Source organism: Myripristis murdjan, chromosome 10 (genome assembly GCF_902150065.1).
Source record: "Myripristis murdjan chromosome 10, fMyrMur1.1, whole genome shotgun sequence".
Lineage (NCBI taxonomy): Eukaryota > Metazoa > Chordata > Actinopteri > Holocentriformes > Holocentridae > Myripristis > Myripristis murdjan.
This window is the reverse complement of record NC_043989.1, coordinates 9,534,307-9,554,203: the sequence shown is the minus strand read 5'-3', so window position 1 is coordinate 9,554,203 and position 19,897 is coordinate 9,534,307. Positions and strand designations below refer to the sequence as shown.

The following is a 19,897-nucleotide window of genomic DNA, read 5'->3' as shown; positions in this document are numbered from 1 at the left end:
CCATGGTGAATATGATTTTCATGATGCCATTTTTGCGATAGGTGAAAAATGTCATGTTTTTCCAGTAAAGAATATCTCATATCTCATTTTGAGGTCAAACAATTAATTTATCAATGTATCTAACTGTTAAAAATCAAATTTCTAACTCAGTACTGAATTATTTTCCCAGGTTTGTTTATGTAATGATAATGCACCAATGACATGTATTTAAGGACAACAATGTCCATCAATGATGCTGGTGAAAATAAAATTCCATCATCTACTACTAACCCATTTAGTCAGACTCATTGGTACAAATACATCTTCATTTATTTCACATACAGTATTTTTTTTTTTTTTTTTTTTTACTTGAAGTCTTCACAATCTAAATGATTCAACAACAAAATGAGGAACTACCACAACAAAGTCCAAATTTCTTACTGGGGAAAAATGATGCAAATGTCACTGTAGTAAAATTGACACATGTAGTTTGCCAACCAGCAAAGGTACAGTTAAAGGAATAAAAGAGACAAGAATAGGACAAAAAGGTGGTTTATGTAGGTACTTCAACCAGTACCAGGCCATCTGTAAGATGACCCAAAGTGTTAAGTTAGATCCTGAATAGTGTTTGAGTACTCACTTTTGTAAAACCCTCAATATTTTGATAAATAATTTTTTCTTCTGTTTTTGTTGATAAATAATATATATATTTAATATCTAGGAGTCAATTAAGGGAACAGGGATAGATAATCTCCCATGAAAGCCCTTCCTGAATCCATGGAAACTTGAAAAGTCAGAATAATGCTCTTGTTGAACATATGGGGTCATATCGATTTTGGCTAATGCATCCCATGAATATTGCTATGAGTATTTTTTTTATGAATATGTACATACATGTACATAATGAAGCATTAAGTACACATATGCATAGGATTGAACATAGGGAATTATGATCTGTTTCATCGATTTGTTCAGTGAATAAGCATGGCGCAAGACTAAACAAAGTAGAGTAATAGTTTAGATACAAACTCGTACTGTACATGTTTCTGATGAGTCTGTAGATCCAACCCAAAATTGAAGGGTTCTTTTTGGGCATATAAATTTCAAAAAGCTGATAACTGACACCTATTTCCTCCAGGTCCTGTTGTTGGTAACAGTATTCTCTTCTCATCCCAGTTGAAGAAGTTGCCCCACTGGCAGCTGTTAGAATGGATGTCCTACTACACGCCTCTCAGTATTTGAAACACAGTATCCAAACATTATGTCTGCCAAGATCCAAAGATTTAGGTACTGCTCATCTTCATATGATGCCCCAGAGTACTATTCCCATTTTCACTACCGCTCTCCGCGCAGCAGTGGGAAGTTCAGTGGTCCTATTTGCAATAAAAATACATATTCCTTTGAGCATTTCCACCAACTGGATTCTTGGATCTAAAAAATAAGTCACATCATTTTCATGTTAAAACGATGAGGACCGCTTTGTCCCTCTGCAGAGTCAACATTAGTGCCATTAGACTTGGACCGAGGCACGTATTCAATATCTATGTTGTTTTTATGTTTCCCTTTGCCTCTGCTCCAAACGAAAAGGAGCAGGAAGCAGAACAAGACCACCCCAAGGAACGTGAAACACCCCATGGCTGTTGACACTAAAATAGTCTTTAGGTCCAAACCGAAGGTGACATTGGTAGTCCCATTGGCAGTGCTATTGCTTGAGTCTGTGTAGTACTGGGTCCTGTTAGCGTACAGTGATCCTAAACTTTTCACTGCCAATGAAGTCATCAGGGTGTCATTCCCAGCAGTGTTGGATGCTAGGCAAAGGTATACGCCGCTGTCTTGTACCTCTGCTGACTTGATCTCTAATGTACCATTGTTGTGAACGGTAATTCTACCATGGCTCCTACTGGTTAGAATTCGCCGGCGTGGGGATAACCAGGACACAGAGGGCCTTGGTGTCCCCTCAGCACTGCAGCGCAACATTGCTTGCTGGCCCTCATCCACAGTGACCGTCTGTGTTTTGTTCTCACGAATTTTTGGCTTGGTGCATGTCACGTAATAGGAAAGCAGAGTCTCCTTGAACTCCTTAAAAGGTCTGCCACGGATCCCTTCAGGTGTACTGCATTCAGGCTGGGAATCCCCAAATAAGATGGAGTGCCTTTTCTGTAGGATCCACATGAGACGGCAATCACACACTAGTGGGTTGTCATCAATCAGAAGAACCTCCAGTGCCTCAGGAGCTTGGAAAACACCTTTTTCCAGTGTATCCAGTCGGTTGTGAGAGACATTGAGGACTTTGAGCCACCGTAGGCCCTGAAAGGCATATGGCTCAATCGTGGATAGCTGAGCACCAACCAGATGGAGCTCTCGCAGTCGAACCAGTTCTACTAGCATCCCTCCTTCAATATGCCTGATGCGGTTGTAGGACAGATTGAGGTGTGTCAGGTATGGGAGATGCTTTAGGGCTTGGTAGGGGAATGTGGATAAGTTGGTGTTGGTTATGAACAGGGTAGTCAGGTTGAGACCATGCAGTGCATTGGCTGGCACAATGTCTAATGAGGGCCAATTATCAATCTCTAAGTGCCTCAGCCGGAACAACTTTTTGAAAGAGTAAGGATGCAAAGTGCTAATACTGAGGTATCTTAGATGGAGGCTGACCAAGCTGTGCAGGTGGGATAGGGCCTCAGTGGGCACGACTGTTAGGTTGCACCTTTCTAGAGTGAGTATCTCCAGGCTTAAAAGTCCACTGAATGCACGGTGAGAAATGTAAACCAGGTCATTGTCGCCAACTTCCAGGAATTTTAGATTGTGCAAGTCCTGGAACATGTAATCCAGGAGGATGACAATCTTGTTGTCACTTACATCCAGTCGGGTGAGATTTGTTAGGCCTGCGAAGACGCCTAGAGGAATGAGCTTGATACGATTGCTCTTGAGACTGAGTGAGTGCATGTTAAAGAGAGCGTTGAATGCTCCAGGTTCAACATAACTGATAATATTTCCACTAAGGTCAAGTTCCTCTAGGCCAGGGAAGGCAGCAAAGTCATCAGGGTTGATCATTGTCAGCTTGTTCTTACTCAAGTCAAGGATCCTGGTCTCGATTGGAATACCGTCGGGGATGCTGGGCATGCGCTTGCGGTGACAGACAACTGCCTTGCTCTGGGCCGAACACTCGCAGCGTGAGGGACATCCCAGGGTAGAACCCACAAAGACGGCCACTAGGGCCAGTCCCAGGAATGGTTGCCAGCATGAGATGACCGTGTGCAGCATGACTTTGCTCATACAGTCAACCATTCTGTCACGGTTCTGCAAAAGAGAAAGAAAAGAAAGAGAGGGAGAGAAAGAAAAGGTTAGTGAGAAAATGGGTGGCATCTAGCAGTCTTTTCCTCTACTAAAAGTAAGCAATCAGGAACGGTATTATATGTGAACATTTTTGGGCATTTCAACATGCCATTTACCACAGACATGGGTAAAAACAATCCTGAGATACAATAAATCTTTCCTATACCATTACAGCCTAAGCCAGCAGTCTCATCCAGTTTCTTTGACTCATTTACCTATTCAAATACTGGCAAGTTGCAGTACAGGGCTCCAGGTTCTGCAGGTGTGCTCCCAACCTTTGAATTGAAGAACAATTTGCTCAAAGCTATTTTTTTTTCTTTTGCCTGTACCACTGTTAGATGAATCAATCTGCAGTCTTTCTGTTTTGTTTTCTGTTTCTGCAGTCTTTTTCTTGTTTTGCTTTCATCCTTAGCATACTGTGTGTTGGAATTTCCACCATCACAGTGTTAGTGGAAACCCTCCCTTGATGAGTGTTGGCATGTTATCTGATGTTCACTTTTACCTACAAGTTCTTTAAATGAATATAAACTACTACTTTTCCAGCCTGTTGTTGGACTCTTCTGTTATGGTCTTTTATGTATAGTGAATGAGTATGTATGTGTATGTGTATAATGAATGCAATATGTCATGTTCACTATGCACACATTCACCATGACAGGATATTTAGTATAAGCCTCGAGCATGATGGAGTAGAATACAATAATATCAGTTCCTGTACATGAAGTGTGGGGAAACACTGAAGCAAACTGTCAGGTAGTGGAAAGTAAACTGACATTCAAAGTGCATTCTTCAATAATGCTGTGGTATTACCACCTACTGTGAAGTCAAGCATATGGAGAGGGAGACAGTTATGGTTTATATAACATGGTCAAAAATGAGAGGGTTAATGAACTCCATTAATGCTGTTTCACACAACAAACTTCAGACTTGATTATTCACACAAGATTTTGGAAAAAAAAGGGAGTTGTAATAGAATCTGGCACTGCTAGCGCAAATCTTCGGTATGACAAGAAAAAAAAAACACTATCATTTCAGAATTCCATCTGTGCAAATGCAAACTTGACACATGGAGGGATCATAGGCTTGACCAATGACATGTTTCGCTTGATTTCCCATTTCACGAACACTGCTGCTGCATGTGGCCCTTTTCACACTTCACATTCAGAAAAGGAAATAAAGAACAGCAGCATGAACCAAATGTGTGGTTAATCTAATATGGTCTAAATGCTCCTATGCTGTGTTACTGTAGTGTTACATTTTCTAACCATCCAAATGTGAGTTTTTTTTCCCCTGTGGTAAACATTCAGACCGAAGAGATCTACATGAAAGAGGGAGACAGCAGAAATCAAAGCTGTTCCTTCAAGATATACCTAGTGTGAGAGAACAAGAGAGCCTTATGAGAACAACCTTTGAGAGAACAAGAGAGCAACTTGGTGGCAGTGTTGAGTCTGTAATTGAAGGGTGGGAGGTGCTGAATCCTGTGCCTCCTACTAAATGTGAGGCAAAGGCTGATAGATCAAGATTGATAGTGTCCTCCACCTCCTCATGAGTACAGATCTTCATGGTAAGAAACCGCCATTATTACAGACTCATCTGCAGGTATTGTTGGCTTTTGTGCAATCACATATCTGCCAGAATACAGGCGCGCACACACACACACACACATGCACATGCACATGCATGGATAGACACATAGATAGATGAGTCCATGGAACTACAGTATTTGCGTTCCATCTGCATTCCAAAATTGGACGGATGAATAACTTTCATTTTCATTTCTTGAAATAATGAAGAAGGCATTGTCATCACAGCTACTTTCAAAATCCATTTTCTTTCAGAGAGGGAAGGCACATTTTTTGGTGTGTGTTTTGGTAGAAAAACTCAAACCCTAAAATACAAAAATGTAACACCAGGCTTGATGTGTACATTTCCCCTGTAGAGAATTCAGCCTGAGACATTCTGCGAAATCATGCTGCATTTGTGTTTGGCATTGGTGCGACACAGCTTTCATACAGCAAAATATTCAACCTTCCTCTCTTTTGTGCTCTAATAGGTTGTCACAGTCACACTATTTTATGTGCTTGCTAAAAGACATGGACACGTATGTGGCACATGTATATCTTGTACTGTAATGAAGCCCCAAAAGTATAGATGAAGACATAATTAGGCCATATTCAAACCTATTAATACATGCTGTTTTTAGTACATATGCCTAATCATGTATATCATAGGCACATGAACTGAATACACTGCCTGCTGCAAACAGACTGGGTGACAGGTTGCAAGACTGCAGACCATCCCTGCCTCATTTGTTGTGTCATGGGCTGTGCTAAATTTAAACTATGAGACGAATAATAAGATTTTCTCCCCAGGCACTTAATATGCCAACAGAATATGGTGCAAAGATAATATGATGGCATATTTGAAACTAAATGGTTTCCCCTGTCATGCCATCTAAAAAGAGAAGGATTATATAAGCCAAAGCAACAAACGGAATGGTCAAAATAAAGACAAGTCTCTTTAATCACCGAGTTAAAAAAACAAAAAAGAAAAAAAAATACTTTGGTTTTGGTATACAGTACATACATGAAAAGACTTCACACATTGCAAAGGGAGTGCAAGACTATGTGCAATAAATGATATATGTCATCTTATATGCACATTAAAACGTCTCAGCGCCAGGTGCAACTAAAGACACTTTAATCCTACGCATCTTCACACTATCAAAATTCATCATGCTGTGGAAAAACTCTTTTTCATCGTGGTGTTTATATATTCGTTTGTGTGTATTGAAGCAATGTAGTTATGCCTATAGTGATATACCATATACACAGCATTCATGTTTTGTCATCATAAGACAACACATACTGAAGCCTTTTTATAATACTGCACATTGCAAGAAAAAACAATGGCTTACATACATGTGCAAAATGCTTATTATACATATGTAATATGTTTACAGAGGAGTTTTTCAGTTTTTTCCAACATAAATGAGACTTGATAGGGGTAAGTTACCCTTGATACTTTTGATGGACAGATACGATCATGATTCAGTCAAGTCAAAATAGGACCAGTATTACCAGTCTCTTGAGCTAATGTGTGAACCAGATAAATGAAACCTCATTTGAACAAACTCCCTGATAGTTGATTAGGTGCATATATCATTGCCATAAATGTGCTCTGGTCCTCTGCAGAATCAATAATTGTTTGAAGTTATGCTGGTAAAACTTGTAAGGCAAAATCGATGCTAATGGCAAACACCCTGAACACCTGAGCCTGCCTTCATGATGGGACAAGTCGTCTCAGATACTGTTTCAGAAGCCTCTATAAAGCTTCTTTTGGGAAACAGTATCTGATCCAACAGTGAATAAACAGGCACATTATGGGAGATCTTTTTTTCCCCTTTTGCATAGATTCCCCCACTTGTGTTCAGTGAAATTGTTTATTATTATTTTATATGAAGTATTTTTGCATAAAAACATGAAGTTCAACGCATTTCAATACACGATACTGAGCTCACTGTAACAACAAGCTTCTTTAAGACCTTTACAATGCCAATTCACGTCAACTTTAGAACAATTCCAAGTAAGCCTGGAGAATTAAAAGAATAAAACAAAGCACAACAAAACAACAACAGAAACAAACAAAGGACGACAACAACTACAACAACAAACAAGGTAGAGATATATATAAATATAATCTATGCAACATGGGAAACCATAAAAGTAGGTCAGAGAGAAACATCTATCTTTTTAGAAGCCCTGAAACCATATTTACAGCTTACATCAAACATGTAACCATACATGCAACTGGAGTATTCCCCTGTGATATTGTTATATAGAGTGCAGTACATTGCTAACACAAAGCTACCTTAGAATACTAACGACTAAAATAAAATATAATACAAATATTTCATTTTTCAGCAGTTTTGATGGCCCTTGCTTTTCTTAACTGGAAACCAAGGCACAATTTGATTGTGAATGGAAAACATGATTCTAGTGCTGCTGATCAAACTACAGACAGACAGGCAGTTTGCCCACCGGTCGAACCGATCCACAGACGATGCCATGACACATGTCCTGCACAGTGCCCTAACCCTAACCCTAACCTTGTTCCAGAGGGGAGGAAACTGTGTACTCATGCTTCGCGGGGCTCACAGTTTGGCATTTAACACAATCGTTCCCCCCATGCTCATCACAAAGCTCAGGGATCAAGTGCTGCACTTCAGTCACCCTATCTGGTCCATCTGCAGCTGTTTTCGACTGAGAGAGCAGGAAACACATCATCCTCCTCCTCAATCACCCTCAGCACTGGGGCCACTCAGGGTTTCATCCTCAGCCCCCTGCTGTGCTCCCTGTGTACCAGCAACTGTGTGGCCACCAGTGACTCCAACAGGCTGCTGATGTTTACCGAAGACTTGGTGGTGATGGGCCAGTCTCTCCTTGAATGTGACAAAGGAGTTGCTTGCAGACTTTAGCAGGACACACCAGCTCAAAGTTGTTTTGATGCAGGCCATGCCAACATTGACGGGAACTTGCTTGGGTACATCTTACTCAGAAATTAAGCTACCAGTCTGGCTTCGTTCCTGTTAGCACCACAAAACTAATTATTCTTAGCATTTTCTTGACCATAGAGACTGCCAACGCCATTAATTAATTCAACTTTGCTTCACGTCACAGATGAGCTAACAATTAGAGTGTGGATCAGGTCACATATTACTGTCCGAACCCAACTTAACCCTGAGAACATAGTAACCGAACCTGAACTGAACCTGAAAGGCATTCTTTTTTGTGTGTCCAAACCCGACCAGAGCCTCAGATTTTGCTTGTCCTCCATCACTAGGTTACATTTAACACCTGAAATAGCCTTCAGTGTCATCACGTAAACTCCAGCACTGAACACGAAACTGCCCAGAACAGACAGTATATCCATCATTTTTCACTGAAATAATGCTGACGTGACTGAACCTGACCCAAATCTAAACATAATTTCAAAAGAATTGTCCAAACACTCTGCTAATAGTACATTAATTTAGATGGAAACTGAGTGAGCACCTGCTGATGTCATTCTGTGTCTTCTTTGGCACCTCTTTATGTATATGTTTCAAAAGATGGTGAAGAAAAAAACAATGGTGATCAATCAGACAAAAATCCTGTGTTTTTATGCTGGGGTTGGAGAACAAGATCTCTAAGGGATAACTGAATTTTTGCCCGGCCAGGCCAAACAATGCACAACACATCAATAAAGGACAATTAAATGGGTAGTGGGCAGCAGTTTGGTGTGTTGGGTACTCCTTCAACTGTAATGCCTGGGCTCAGATCCAGGCCTCCACCCTGCTGAAGCATCCTTGAGCCAGTTTCAGGTTTAGTTCCCTTGGCTTTTCAGCAATTGTTCCTTTACCTACACTATAAATTCTAATGGTTAGTAGATATGTATAGATATGTGTTTCTGTCTATGCATGCACAGATTCAGTGTGTGCATACTTTTCTGGAAATTAACAAGACCACCCCCACCTCCCAACACACACATGCACACACACAAGAATCTTGTTCTGTCTGTCTGAATCCCAGCACCATATGATTGAATGCTTTATTAAGAGGGTGTCTAATCAGTGTAATGATTAGATGTCTTAATAACGGTGTGTAAGGGCAAGCCATGATTTGACCGCCTTACCCGGATGAATGAAAATGAGACACCAGAATGTTTGTGTACCATCGGTCCAACCAGGTAAACAGTGTGTTGTGAAGGGAAAATGCAGTACATGAGTATGTGGGCACAATTCTGAAAAAAAAAAAAAAAAAAACAGTATCTGCCCATCTTGGACAAAAATGTTCTTTTTTATTGATTTATTGATTCAGTGATTCTTTGTTTTCAGTGCTGCCCACAGCAGGGCTCATGGCACACACAGTTTCCTGGGTAACTGGACTGTTGACTAGTGTCCTATGTTGTCCACTGCTGTGTAGCTTATGATGTATACTGCTTCCTAGTGCTGATCTTTCAAAATTAACTTTCATCAGGACAAGGTATGGTGTCATAAATGCTATCACCTATCAAATATTAAAAGTCACAGAAAATCAGATTATTAATTTAGAATTGCAGAAACAACACTAAATTCCTGCCTTTAAGTGAAATACCATATCATGCGCAACATAATCATTAGCACCTCAGAATGAAAGAGGAAGTCTTTCTAGAATCACCATTTCACACCAACATTCAACAATCATAAAGGGACAAAACTGTTGTTGAAAAGAAGAGGTGATGATGCAATTCAGACACAAGAGTAATGGATATGACTTTCACTTTTCTCAGCTAGAAAAAAACACCTAACTCCATCGCTATCACTGTGTCCACCTATGCCCATAACCTAAAATTGAATCACACATACTTGAATAAATAAATGATGCATTTCCATTTGCGCCACAGGTATGAAAATGGTCTACACAGCCTGTCTCCTAAGTGGTTGTTGTCCAGATTTTTTGGCCTAACAACCTCTCTGTAGGAGGGAGCAGCTATAGGTAGTTCATAGCTGAAACAGAGCTCAAACAAAATCACTCTACTCATAGTTTGCTTGTCTGAAAAATACCAATTTAGAGTCAAAATATTTGGAGGATCTGTGGCTTGAGAAAAAAGGGTCCAATAGTTACTTTAGTGACTTTGGGACATAGGAATCAGTCAAAACCTGTACTCAGGGATTTCCTCTTCAATGGAGGGGGGCAGCAATGTTGAACCCATGTGACCCCATTCAAGAAATGAGGTTGGGCTGTCCTGTTTCCAAACCTCTCTGGCTGAATGCAATAAGTTCATGCCTGCTCTCGGGGGTTCTGAAAAGGCATTCTGGGAAATGTAGGAAATCAGGAATATATGGTAAATGAGGTAGGTTGAGAGAAGTGGATACAATAAAGAAAGTAAATTTTAACGCATCATCACAATGTCCTGGACAGCTTTAAACATGGATTGATGATATATAACAGTGATTATCAGACGGTCAATTTCTCCTTCAGCTTTTTTATTCTTTCTTATTATTTTGGGACATCCTGAAGGCGTTTATTGGGAACAGTCCTTTTAAGACAGCATAAATCCTCCAATGCATTGTGATACTGTATGAGATAGCGCAGCAAGGGTGCTTCTCCAATGTGGCCCCTGATTCACATTAGTGCTGGGATGAATCCTGCAAGGAGGATGATAACTGTGAATGGTGCTATGATTCAGCATAAACTGATGAACAGCAATTTTACAAAGATATTGAGGTCACCTGTGTAAGATCATCATTCCCCACAAAGGTGGAGACAAATAACAGCTCCATGTGAAAACTGTTATGTAATTTTCTAAATCATTAAAATTATTATTTAGTCCTACTCTGTGCCAGATAAATTTGAGAATATATTTGCCTTGTTTTGGGACATAGCTTGATTTCGATGTGCATACTGTTTACTTTTCCTATCCAAAGCTCATTTCCATACCAATCACTGAAAACACGTGGGGCCTTTCCATCCCATGATGCCGCTCTTTACTTCTCAACACAGCCCGGGGCTAACTAGTAAGAGGATGAGTGGGGATGACGTGTATCTTTATCAGAATGGCACATAGCCCAGCATGTGCTGTTACTCATGACTCCACAAGCATGTTTCTGTTATTCCCCTGAAGCAATTTTTATGCAAAAAAAAAAAAAAAAAAAAAAAAAAAAAACTAACTTTTCTGCATGAATTCATTTTCTGCCTCTCATTTCTTTACCAACGTAGCAGTTCTCTATTATACATGACCATCTGGGGTACAGAAATAGGACTACCTGTTATATCTTTTGTCTGGGAACTTGTGCCTTGACTTTTGCAGTCTGCACAAGTGGCAAATCTTACTGTTGCCCGTCTTGTTTTACTATTGCACTCCTTGTAACGTAATAAGATTATTACCCAAATGTCTAAAATATAAATGTAAAGGCCTCCTTACAGTGGGACTTTATGTACAGGTGTCTTTCTGAGAGGTACTTTTGGAGACCCTGCCGCAGGAAAATGTGGCACCGTCACCATAATGCCATCCCACTATGCCGAGGACCCCCCTTTCACTGCCTAACACACACACACACACACACACACACACACACACACACACACACACACACACACACATTCAGCAGGTGTCTCGATGTGTGAATATTACAAGAGTTTCTATCACATAGAAATCTAGAGGTGAGAGTGTCTCTGTGGGAGATCACAATCGGGCAGTTGACCGATATCTTCCCTAGGTCATTGGTGATTTCTCTCTCTCTCTCTCTCTCTCTCTCTCTCTCTCTCTCTCTCTCTTCTCTTACCATGTATCCTCTTGACTCCAGCCCCCTCTCTCTTTGTGCATCCACTCCACATAAAACGATACCTCTTATTCTACATGTATGTCATGCTCTTAAATTCCTTCCTACCACTCCCTCACAGAATTACAAGTACAAACAAAAAATAGAATATACATATAGATATAGATAGATAGATCTATCTATCTATCTATCTATCTATCTCTATCTATCTATCTAGATAGATAGATAGATAGAGATAGATAGATAGATAGATATAGATATAGTTATATGTGTGTGTGTGTGTGTGTGTGTGTGTGTGTAAATGTCTCCATTTCAGATGTCAAATGGATGGTACTCGCCCCTGGAGAATGCAGCCATGGATCTGAGTTCAGAGTTCAAGCAGTGCACTTGGACAAGAGAGGCTGCTGTATGCAATCCAGCACCGGGTAAAAGCAGTAAGTGGGTTTTCCACATTGGCAACATATGTTGGTTTGAGCCTGCTTATTTCAGATGAGCCCATTATGAAACCAAGAGCCCTCTAAAGCAGGTGAGGTAATGATGGTAGCCAATTCCATGCGCGCACCCAATTAGTGGGTGTGCACTTTGAAAAAATGAGATGACACAGTAACATACCTAGAGTGATAAGATGAGATGCAGCAAAGTGTGCAGGTTAGAGTCAAACCCCAGCTGTTCATTTTTTTAGACTCCAGTGCAGATTAACTATGGTGGAAACTTACACAATAAGCAATATTAACTTTTTTACATAAAAACATATTTGTAACAAGGAAACCTTAAATTTGGTAATCAAATACTCAAATGAAATACAGCTTGTATACACATCAGCACCAATATATCTCTGATGATTGTTTGCCAGCTGATATATGTGTTGGGCTCTTAGAGGAAATATAAAGACTGCACTAAAAAAAAATCAGGTCTACAAAATATTGTGAAATGAGCAGAAACTCTGAATTGTGCTTTACATGTTGTGCACACAAATCATGTTAAGATTATAGTCTTTCACCTGCTGTCGTTACACCTGTCCATCATATGAAAGATTAGCAAACGGTTTTCCTTTTGGCAAATAAAACACCTTTGACAATCTGAGGTAAGAATCCCAAACACGTAACCTTATCCAGCCTCGAAGGAAATCTGTCTCAAATCCACCACCGTGACATACACACCACTACTGTCCACCGATTTATCTCAATATCAGACTACATCAATATCAATATCGATACCAGAGTCTTTCTAGTTATGTCTCCTCCACATAATCCTTCTGTGGTGGGAAATGTATTTCTCTCACTTTTCCTGCACAGAGCAAGATGTGTGCTCGTTTCACAAAATTTCACACTGGCAGGACTGTCAGCACTGTTATTTGAAGATTCATCCATTTAAACAGGACCAGCCACCCTTGTGTAAGCCCCTGTCATTGTAATCGTATAATTTTAATATTATAAATTTTAGTGTCTTTAACCTAAAATTAATGAATGAATAAATAAAATAACTTGCCATTACAGATCTATGCACATGCGGATTACCATTAGCTGAGAAATGAACACCAACCAAAATTACGCATTATTTTCACAGTACTACACCATGTCTGCACTTTTATACTTTACCATGCCACCTATGTCTCATAAGCTTTTGCGAAATGCTGTCTCCTTACTGTATGCTTTTAGAGTAGATCACTGGCAAAACCTTTTATCTTATTCAAGAAATTTCTGATTTCTTTCCTTAGCCACTTATTGCATGCTACTGTGTTTTTAGGGTAGCGATGCATTTTGGGTTATTGAGCTGTAAAAATGGTGAATTATTGATCCATGAGTTGATGCACGGGTGTGTTTTGAGGAGGAGATATAGCTGATGTTTGTTTATTACATTTTATCTAGACAGTCTGTTGTGCCTTAAACTTCACAGTACTTTATTTAAGCTCTCAAGCACAATGTTGTTAATGGTCTTTGCACCTATTGACAGAACTTGCACTTGTTAGCATACACAGAGAAAAGACTGGGGTGTTTGCAACCGTGAGAGGCTGTGTGATAATCACAGTAGCGAGACACAATGTGCCTTCATCTCATTAATGTTATTCTCTTTTATGTGATCAATTGGGAATAAAGATCCCACATTTTGGTTTGTGTCCTGTGGTTTTCTTTTGCCAGGCTACGTTCATACAGCACGAGCATTTGTTTGCAAAGAATTCAACATGTTCCCTGCAGACTTGTGAATGAATATGCGGGTATCAATTTTTTTTTTTTTTTTTTTTTGATAAGGCGCAAACAAAATTCAGCCTTGGTCACAAGCAGACTCTTTCAAGCAAAGCTCCTTTGATATAGCCAACAACTCAGTAATATGGAACTTGATTTCGTTCTAATTGGGACAAATTGAATCAAGTAATTATGGGTCAGTTTCCTCATCAGTGCCGCCCCCCCCTGCTGAGCAGAGTGGACACCCACTATCCTTGTTTGATTTAAAATTATTTACGAACCAATTAGTCCCACTGTTCCAGTATGGGGTGAACATGATTAGAAATCACTCAGTGGATTACGCTGCTGTTCAGGAGGCGTTGCTTGTTAGCAGGGCTGCTCCCTGAAGTCGAACCATCAGTCATAGACCTCCGCAGTCGACTCAGAAGGTGGAGTCACAACTTTTTTTTTTCTTAACATAGTTACTGGGAATTGCAAATATGACAGTAACACAAGACACATTCTCTTAAAAATGCACTTGTAACATACTGTAAAAGGGATTGGAAGAATATAAAGTTTTTATATCCTTTTTAGAACTGATAGATGCACAATTACTTGGATTAACTAACTGGAGAATTACAGACTGAAGGCTGTGGTCACTCTTATGGAGTTACAATCACAGAACATAAATGCTTCACTGTCAGCCACTCTGCCCATAATCAACATGAAAACATGTCACATGCATGTGCACAAAGTCAAGACATGCGTACAACACCAAACAAAAACTGATGACGCCCACTGAACTGTCGATTTGTTGTACTGATTTTAACTTATAGCAGAAGGATATTGCTGCTCTCGAAAACCATGTACTTTCATTAAGTTAACTCTTGAAACACAACAGTTTTTTCAGTTTTCAGGGTTTTTGAAAATCTATCCTGTGTTTTGTGGGCCCAAGGGGCATGAAACCTGCTCAGCCTGCAAAGGACCATGTAAATCTTCAATTCCAGTAAAAACATGGCTAAAATCACCAAGGTTTTTTCCACAGCAGCAGTGACACTTCATGCGACAGGCGAGCAGGCTTTGTACCCACTACATTCTGTTTACACATAGACCCTTCAACTATAATCCTAGCAAACTATTGGGCGTAAACATTTTGCTCTAGCTATCATCTGGGGGAAGTTTGCACACCCTGAATGCTCACAAGGCACTTCTTATTTTGCCCAAGTAGTTTGAGGATTTAGATAACAACTTGGCCTCTGTGCAATCAACCAATAAAAAGCCACTTGTGAAATTGGCCTGCCTCTATCTTCTCTGGAAAGGTTTTCAGACTCTGTTTGATGTGGCCCCCAGGCACTGATCATCGCACATAATGTGATTCCTTTCCACACAGAAAAGCCTGCCTGAGTTTGGATGGATGGCGGGAGACAGTTGCTTTCTTTACACAGCAATTATCAACACCCCTTAAAAAGCATAATCAAAGCGTCAAATTTTGATATTTTGACTTGGAAGAGTGCTCCGGAGGAAGAGCTACTTCCAGCGATAGAAAAGGGAGGAAAATTAACTCTCAGAGCGGGAGCAAAGCCGCAGTGGAACAGAGTTGTGTGAGGAATAAAGCGATAATGAAAGCAACATTATGTGTAATCATGCAGAGAGAGAATGTGCTACATACTGGGTGCAGCAGTTATAAAGCTAGCTGCCTCGTGCATTAGCATCTGACATGCCTGCCCTCACGTCAGTGGCTCCAATTCATGGCAATGTAAGTGGTTATAATGAGGAGTGAATTAGAGATGCAACTCGCTTACAATGTGCCAAAAATGGGAAAGATAAGTAATAAAGAAACAAATACATCATCCATATGCACAATGACCTTTGAATCCATTTAAATCAGTGATAACATCTTCACAGCTGTGTATCCTTCGTTCTGTATGGCTGCAGTCAGCAGAATGCAGAATCACTGTTATTCTCATTGGACAATCAAAGCCTTGTTGTCATTAGGGGGTTAATATGTGTTTCCTACATACATGAAAAGCATCAAAAGCATGTGGTTTGATGTCTTAATTTCCCGGATAAATCCTTTGAAATAACAGCACATCCTCATAAGGGTCATTGTAAGGGAAAGTTATTAAATCATCATTTTATTTTAATGAGCCTTATATCTTCTAATGACGCTACCCTGAAGGAAAGATGTTATTAACTTGCAGGTTAGTTCACAGCCAGAGTGCGCAATTAACCCACCTTTCCTGAAGAGCGTCAGTGAGTAATCAAATGGGATCATAATGAGAGGGAAGAGCCTGCGATGCTCTTCGCCTTATCCATTATTGAAGGGATCTTTGTAAAAAGCGGCAAGTCTGTAAGGTTTACCTGCCAACATGCAAAATGACACTGTATGCCCATTACAAGCCACTGTTACTGTAGCATCTCATGCACCTGTTCAGGATAGGACTTGGATAAGACATATCAGATTATCTCCTGATGATGCATTTTCCCAAATAACAGAAATACTGGTTTACAAAAACAATACCAGCACTAATAGTACAAGTGGTAGCAGAAACGATAACAACATGAACAAAAGAAAAAAAAAAAAAAAACACTCAGCAACAGCAACAACAGCCTTAATGATACACACTTATGCAGAGAATAGTCTCTAAACCTGGGCTAGAAATGACTCCATTTTCTCCAGCCTTCCTCATAATTTGGATGCAACGTATAGCAAACTGTTTAATTCATTAACACAATTAAACACTGCAAGAGCAACATGATCACAGTCACATGACAGGCAGAGTTTTGGGCCCTAGAAGCCCTTAACAGTGAGGATCAACGCCCTCAGGGCAATAATAGGCTTTCATGCACAAATTTGCCTTCTGCTTGGTTTGCGGAGCGAAGTCAAAGCTCAATTAATCCGTGTTAATTAGAGATAAACTTGGTAGATTGAGTCAGCTGCTCTGTTTTTTTTCTTTTTTTTTTTTCTTTTTTTAATTTCTGATAACCCTTGGCTTGGGAAAAAGTCCAAAGGGCTCCATGAAGCAGTCAGATCTCAATTCATCTCAGAGGAAAAGCCCCGCGGAGAAGAGAGTTAATCCCACGTTTAATAGCTATTAACAAGTCTGAACTTTGGAGGAACACCGGAGCTTGTAAAAACTTGTAAATTTGGTAATTAAATATGTTCGGATAAAAATATAACAGTGACACTTTGGATAGACTTAATAAGGTCTGGGCAACAGAGACATCCAATTTCTCTGAATCTGTAATGTGACAACTAAAAAAAAAAAAAAAAAAAAAAAAGAAAGAAAAAAAAAGAAATAATAAAAAAAGACAGCAACGTGCTAAATGGAGGAGTTTTATATAGGTAGATTTTTCTCACTTAAAATGAGTATCCTCTCTCCACTCCCATTAGACTCATACAATATCAACATTAATGCACATTTTTATTGATATTGAGGTGATGTTATTGTGGTTTATTGTACCACTTAAGCAGGTCAGAATGCTCTCCAGGGCAGAGTCTGTGCTCCTTCACCGTGACTAGGACATTCAGGACAGCTACTTAATCTCACATTAATAGGGGCAAATAGTCTAAAAGGTGCAGATTGCCTGAAGGATATATTACAGATTTGTCTTTCTAACAGCTCTGAAGCACTGGGCTGGTTCTTTTTGCAGGGAATGAGACAAGTCCAGAGCCAAATGTTTGGAGAAAAAAAATTCAGAAAAAGATTCTACATGTCAGATGGTGGCAACAGTATCTCTGACTCTGTATACCGACTTTTAACCTATCCTATGTGGGCTGTTTTATTTATTTATTGTTATAAATGTTATGAATTACTGGAAATTTGATTTGCTTATCATACCGTGCTTTGGCTGTGCAGTGAAAATCATTATGGTAAAGCTGAACTGTCTGAAAGCTGAGTCCGTAGCAAAACAAAATGCACAGTGTTAAAACATGCAATAATTGATATAGAGCGTACAGAAGAGACTGTTAAAATCCCGCTTAGATTCTTCCATGTTGGCCCCTTTCCAGTCAGTAACATGACATACAGTTGAAAAACGTCTGTTGTTTTGTATACCCGGAAGATATTAATATTCCACTTCAGGTAGGGCAGCAAAGCCCAATACTCGTTAATCATAGTGACTAACAAGTATATTTAAAACAATGCATTCAAATTTCTTGCCATCTGCACCTTGAACACCACTTAGAAGAAGACTGTAGAAGCCATGCTATGCTATATAATAACCATATTGCACACTCTGGCTGCATTCAGTCAAAAATCAATAACTGCTTTAAAAGCCATAATCCTTGTCATACAAACATAATAGTATTCATAAAGATGAGGGCAAATATAGGATTGGTAATTTACTAATCATTAACAACTGATGACTGGAACTTAATAACAATTACATAATGTAACATAGCAATCAATAGAAAGCATAAGCCAAGGTTGATATTTGTTGTTTTACGTTTTAGGCAATGGTATTGTGATACAGCACTGATACCCAGAGGGAATTTCTTTTTCTACTGCTGCCTGCGGGAAGGTCAGAGCCCAGAACAGCACCCCTGGAGCTGCTACACGTTGCGTGTCTTGCTCAAGGACACAAAAGCAAAGTAGATGCTTGCTAACGCACGGGCTTGAACTCGAGTCTTCCAGGTGAAGGGGGAGCTGGCTAACTGTGCCAGACTGCTGCCAGTACTTGGTAAGAAAAGAATAGAATAAAAAAAAAGACCCAGGGAGAAAACTGAGATTTTTTTCTCCTTTGCTGTCCTTTCCCTAATCCTCTCTTTTCCTTAATGACTTCATCATAAAGTTGCATAACCAGCAGACTACCTCACATTTTCCTCACCAATCTCCTATACTTTCACTGACCTAGCCTTTTTTTTTTTTTTTTTATTCAGCCTCACATCTAAAGAGCATCTTAAAAAGGGTAAGCAGAACCTCAAGTGAATTTCATCCTCCTCTGGCTTTGAACCGAAAAGCTTCATGAGATAAATGGTGTGAACTGATTAAAATGCATCGGCAGCAGCAGTTAGCACATTGTGTGGGCTACTGGGAGCCCTTGTGGATTAGCTCCTTGGCCCCCCACCTTCCAAACCTGGACAACCTACATCTGGTCTGAGTCAGGGGGTGTTTCATCTGTACAGTGACTCAACCAGAGGGCCAGTTAAAGGTAGTGGGTTAAAGGAGTCCGCCCCCACACCCCTCCTGCCAACTTTCATTTACATCTAAATATTTTTCACAAAGGAAAAAATAATACCTCATCACATTAACTGATAAAGTCATTGAGGGCTGGGTGATATATCAATATTGTACTGATAATGTGAGAGTCAATATAATCAATATTGTAATACATGTTGCCTTCTAGTTTCAAAGGCTGCATTACAGTAAAGGGAGGCAATTTTCTGAACTTCTTAGGCTGTTGTAGCTGTTCCATTATTTGCCTCCACCTGTTTGGTCATCATATCCACATCACTGATGATTGTTGATCAAAAGCTCTCGTGTGGAAGTATCTTATGAAAGCACCAATCGTCTTCCCTATAAATGTCACAATATCAATATTGCAGTATTCAGTCAAATATATCATATTTGATTTTGCCCATATCACCCAGTCCTAGGTTAAGTATATTTATATATCATTATTTGCAAAGGGAAAGGTACCAAGGAAGCATAGACACAGTCAACCTTAATAAATCAAAGACATGTACAGTTGCCACCATTAAAAAAAATCCCATAGCAAAACTAAGAAACCAATAAACAAATTAATAATATTGCTACAGCATGATGAAAGCCTGATACCAGTGCTGCCATTGCTTCAAGTGCTACAGCTCAGTCCAAGTGCTGTGCTGAGAAGACTCTGTTTACTATTAAAATGACACAGTACACTCTACACGCTTCATGTAGCTTGACATTCAAAAACATAAGTAGTCTATGTTCAATTATATTATGACATTATAGCATTCTGCACAAACTTCAAGAGTTTATCCAAGCAACCAGTGCAATCATCTCAGGATTAACCACCAATCCAAAGACACCACCTTCCTTGCATCAACAACAGACACCAAAAGGTATTTTATACCCAAGGCAATAGGCAAACAAATCCAGAGATAAATATTTTATCACGTTTAGAAAGGAGAGCG

General features: G+C 39.7%; 1 protein-coding gene across 1 annotated transcript in view; it reads right to left on the bottom strand.

Moving 5' to 3' along the window:
* Nucleotides 1–291: 291 nt before the first annotated feature.
* Nucleotides 292–19,897, bottom strand: part of lingo2 (leucine rich repeat and Ig domain containing 2) — a 268,300-nt gene continuing 248,694 nt past the window's right edge. Inside the window, exon 5 of the mRNA XM_030062807.1 lies at nt 292–3,276. Coding sequence (XP_029918667.1) covers nt 1,423–3,264 — 1,842 coding nt within the window. The 5' untranslated portion in view covers nt 3,265–3,276 and the 3' untranslated portion in view covers nt 292–1,422. The remainder of the gene's footprint in view (nt 3,277–19,897) is intronic.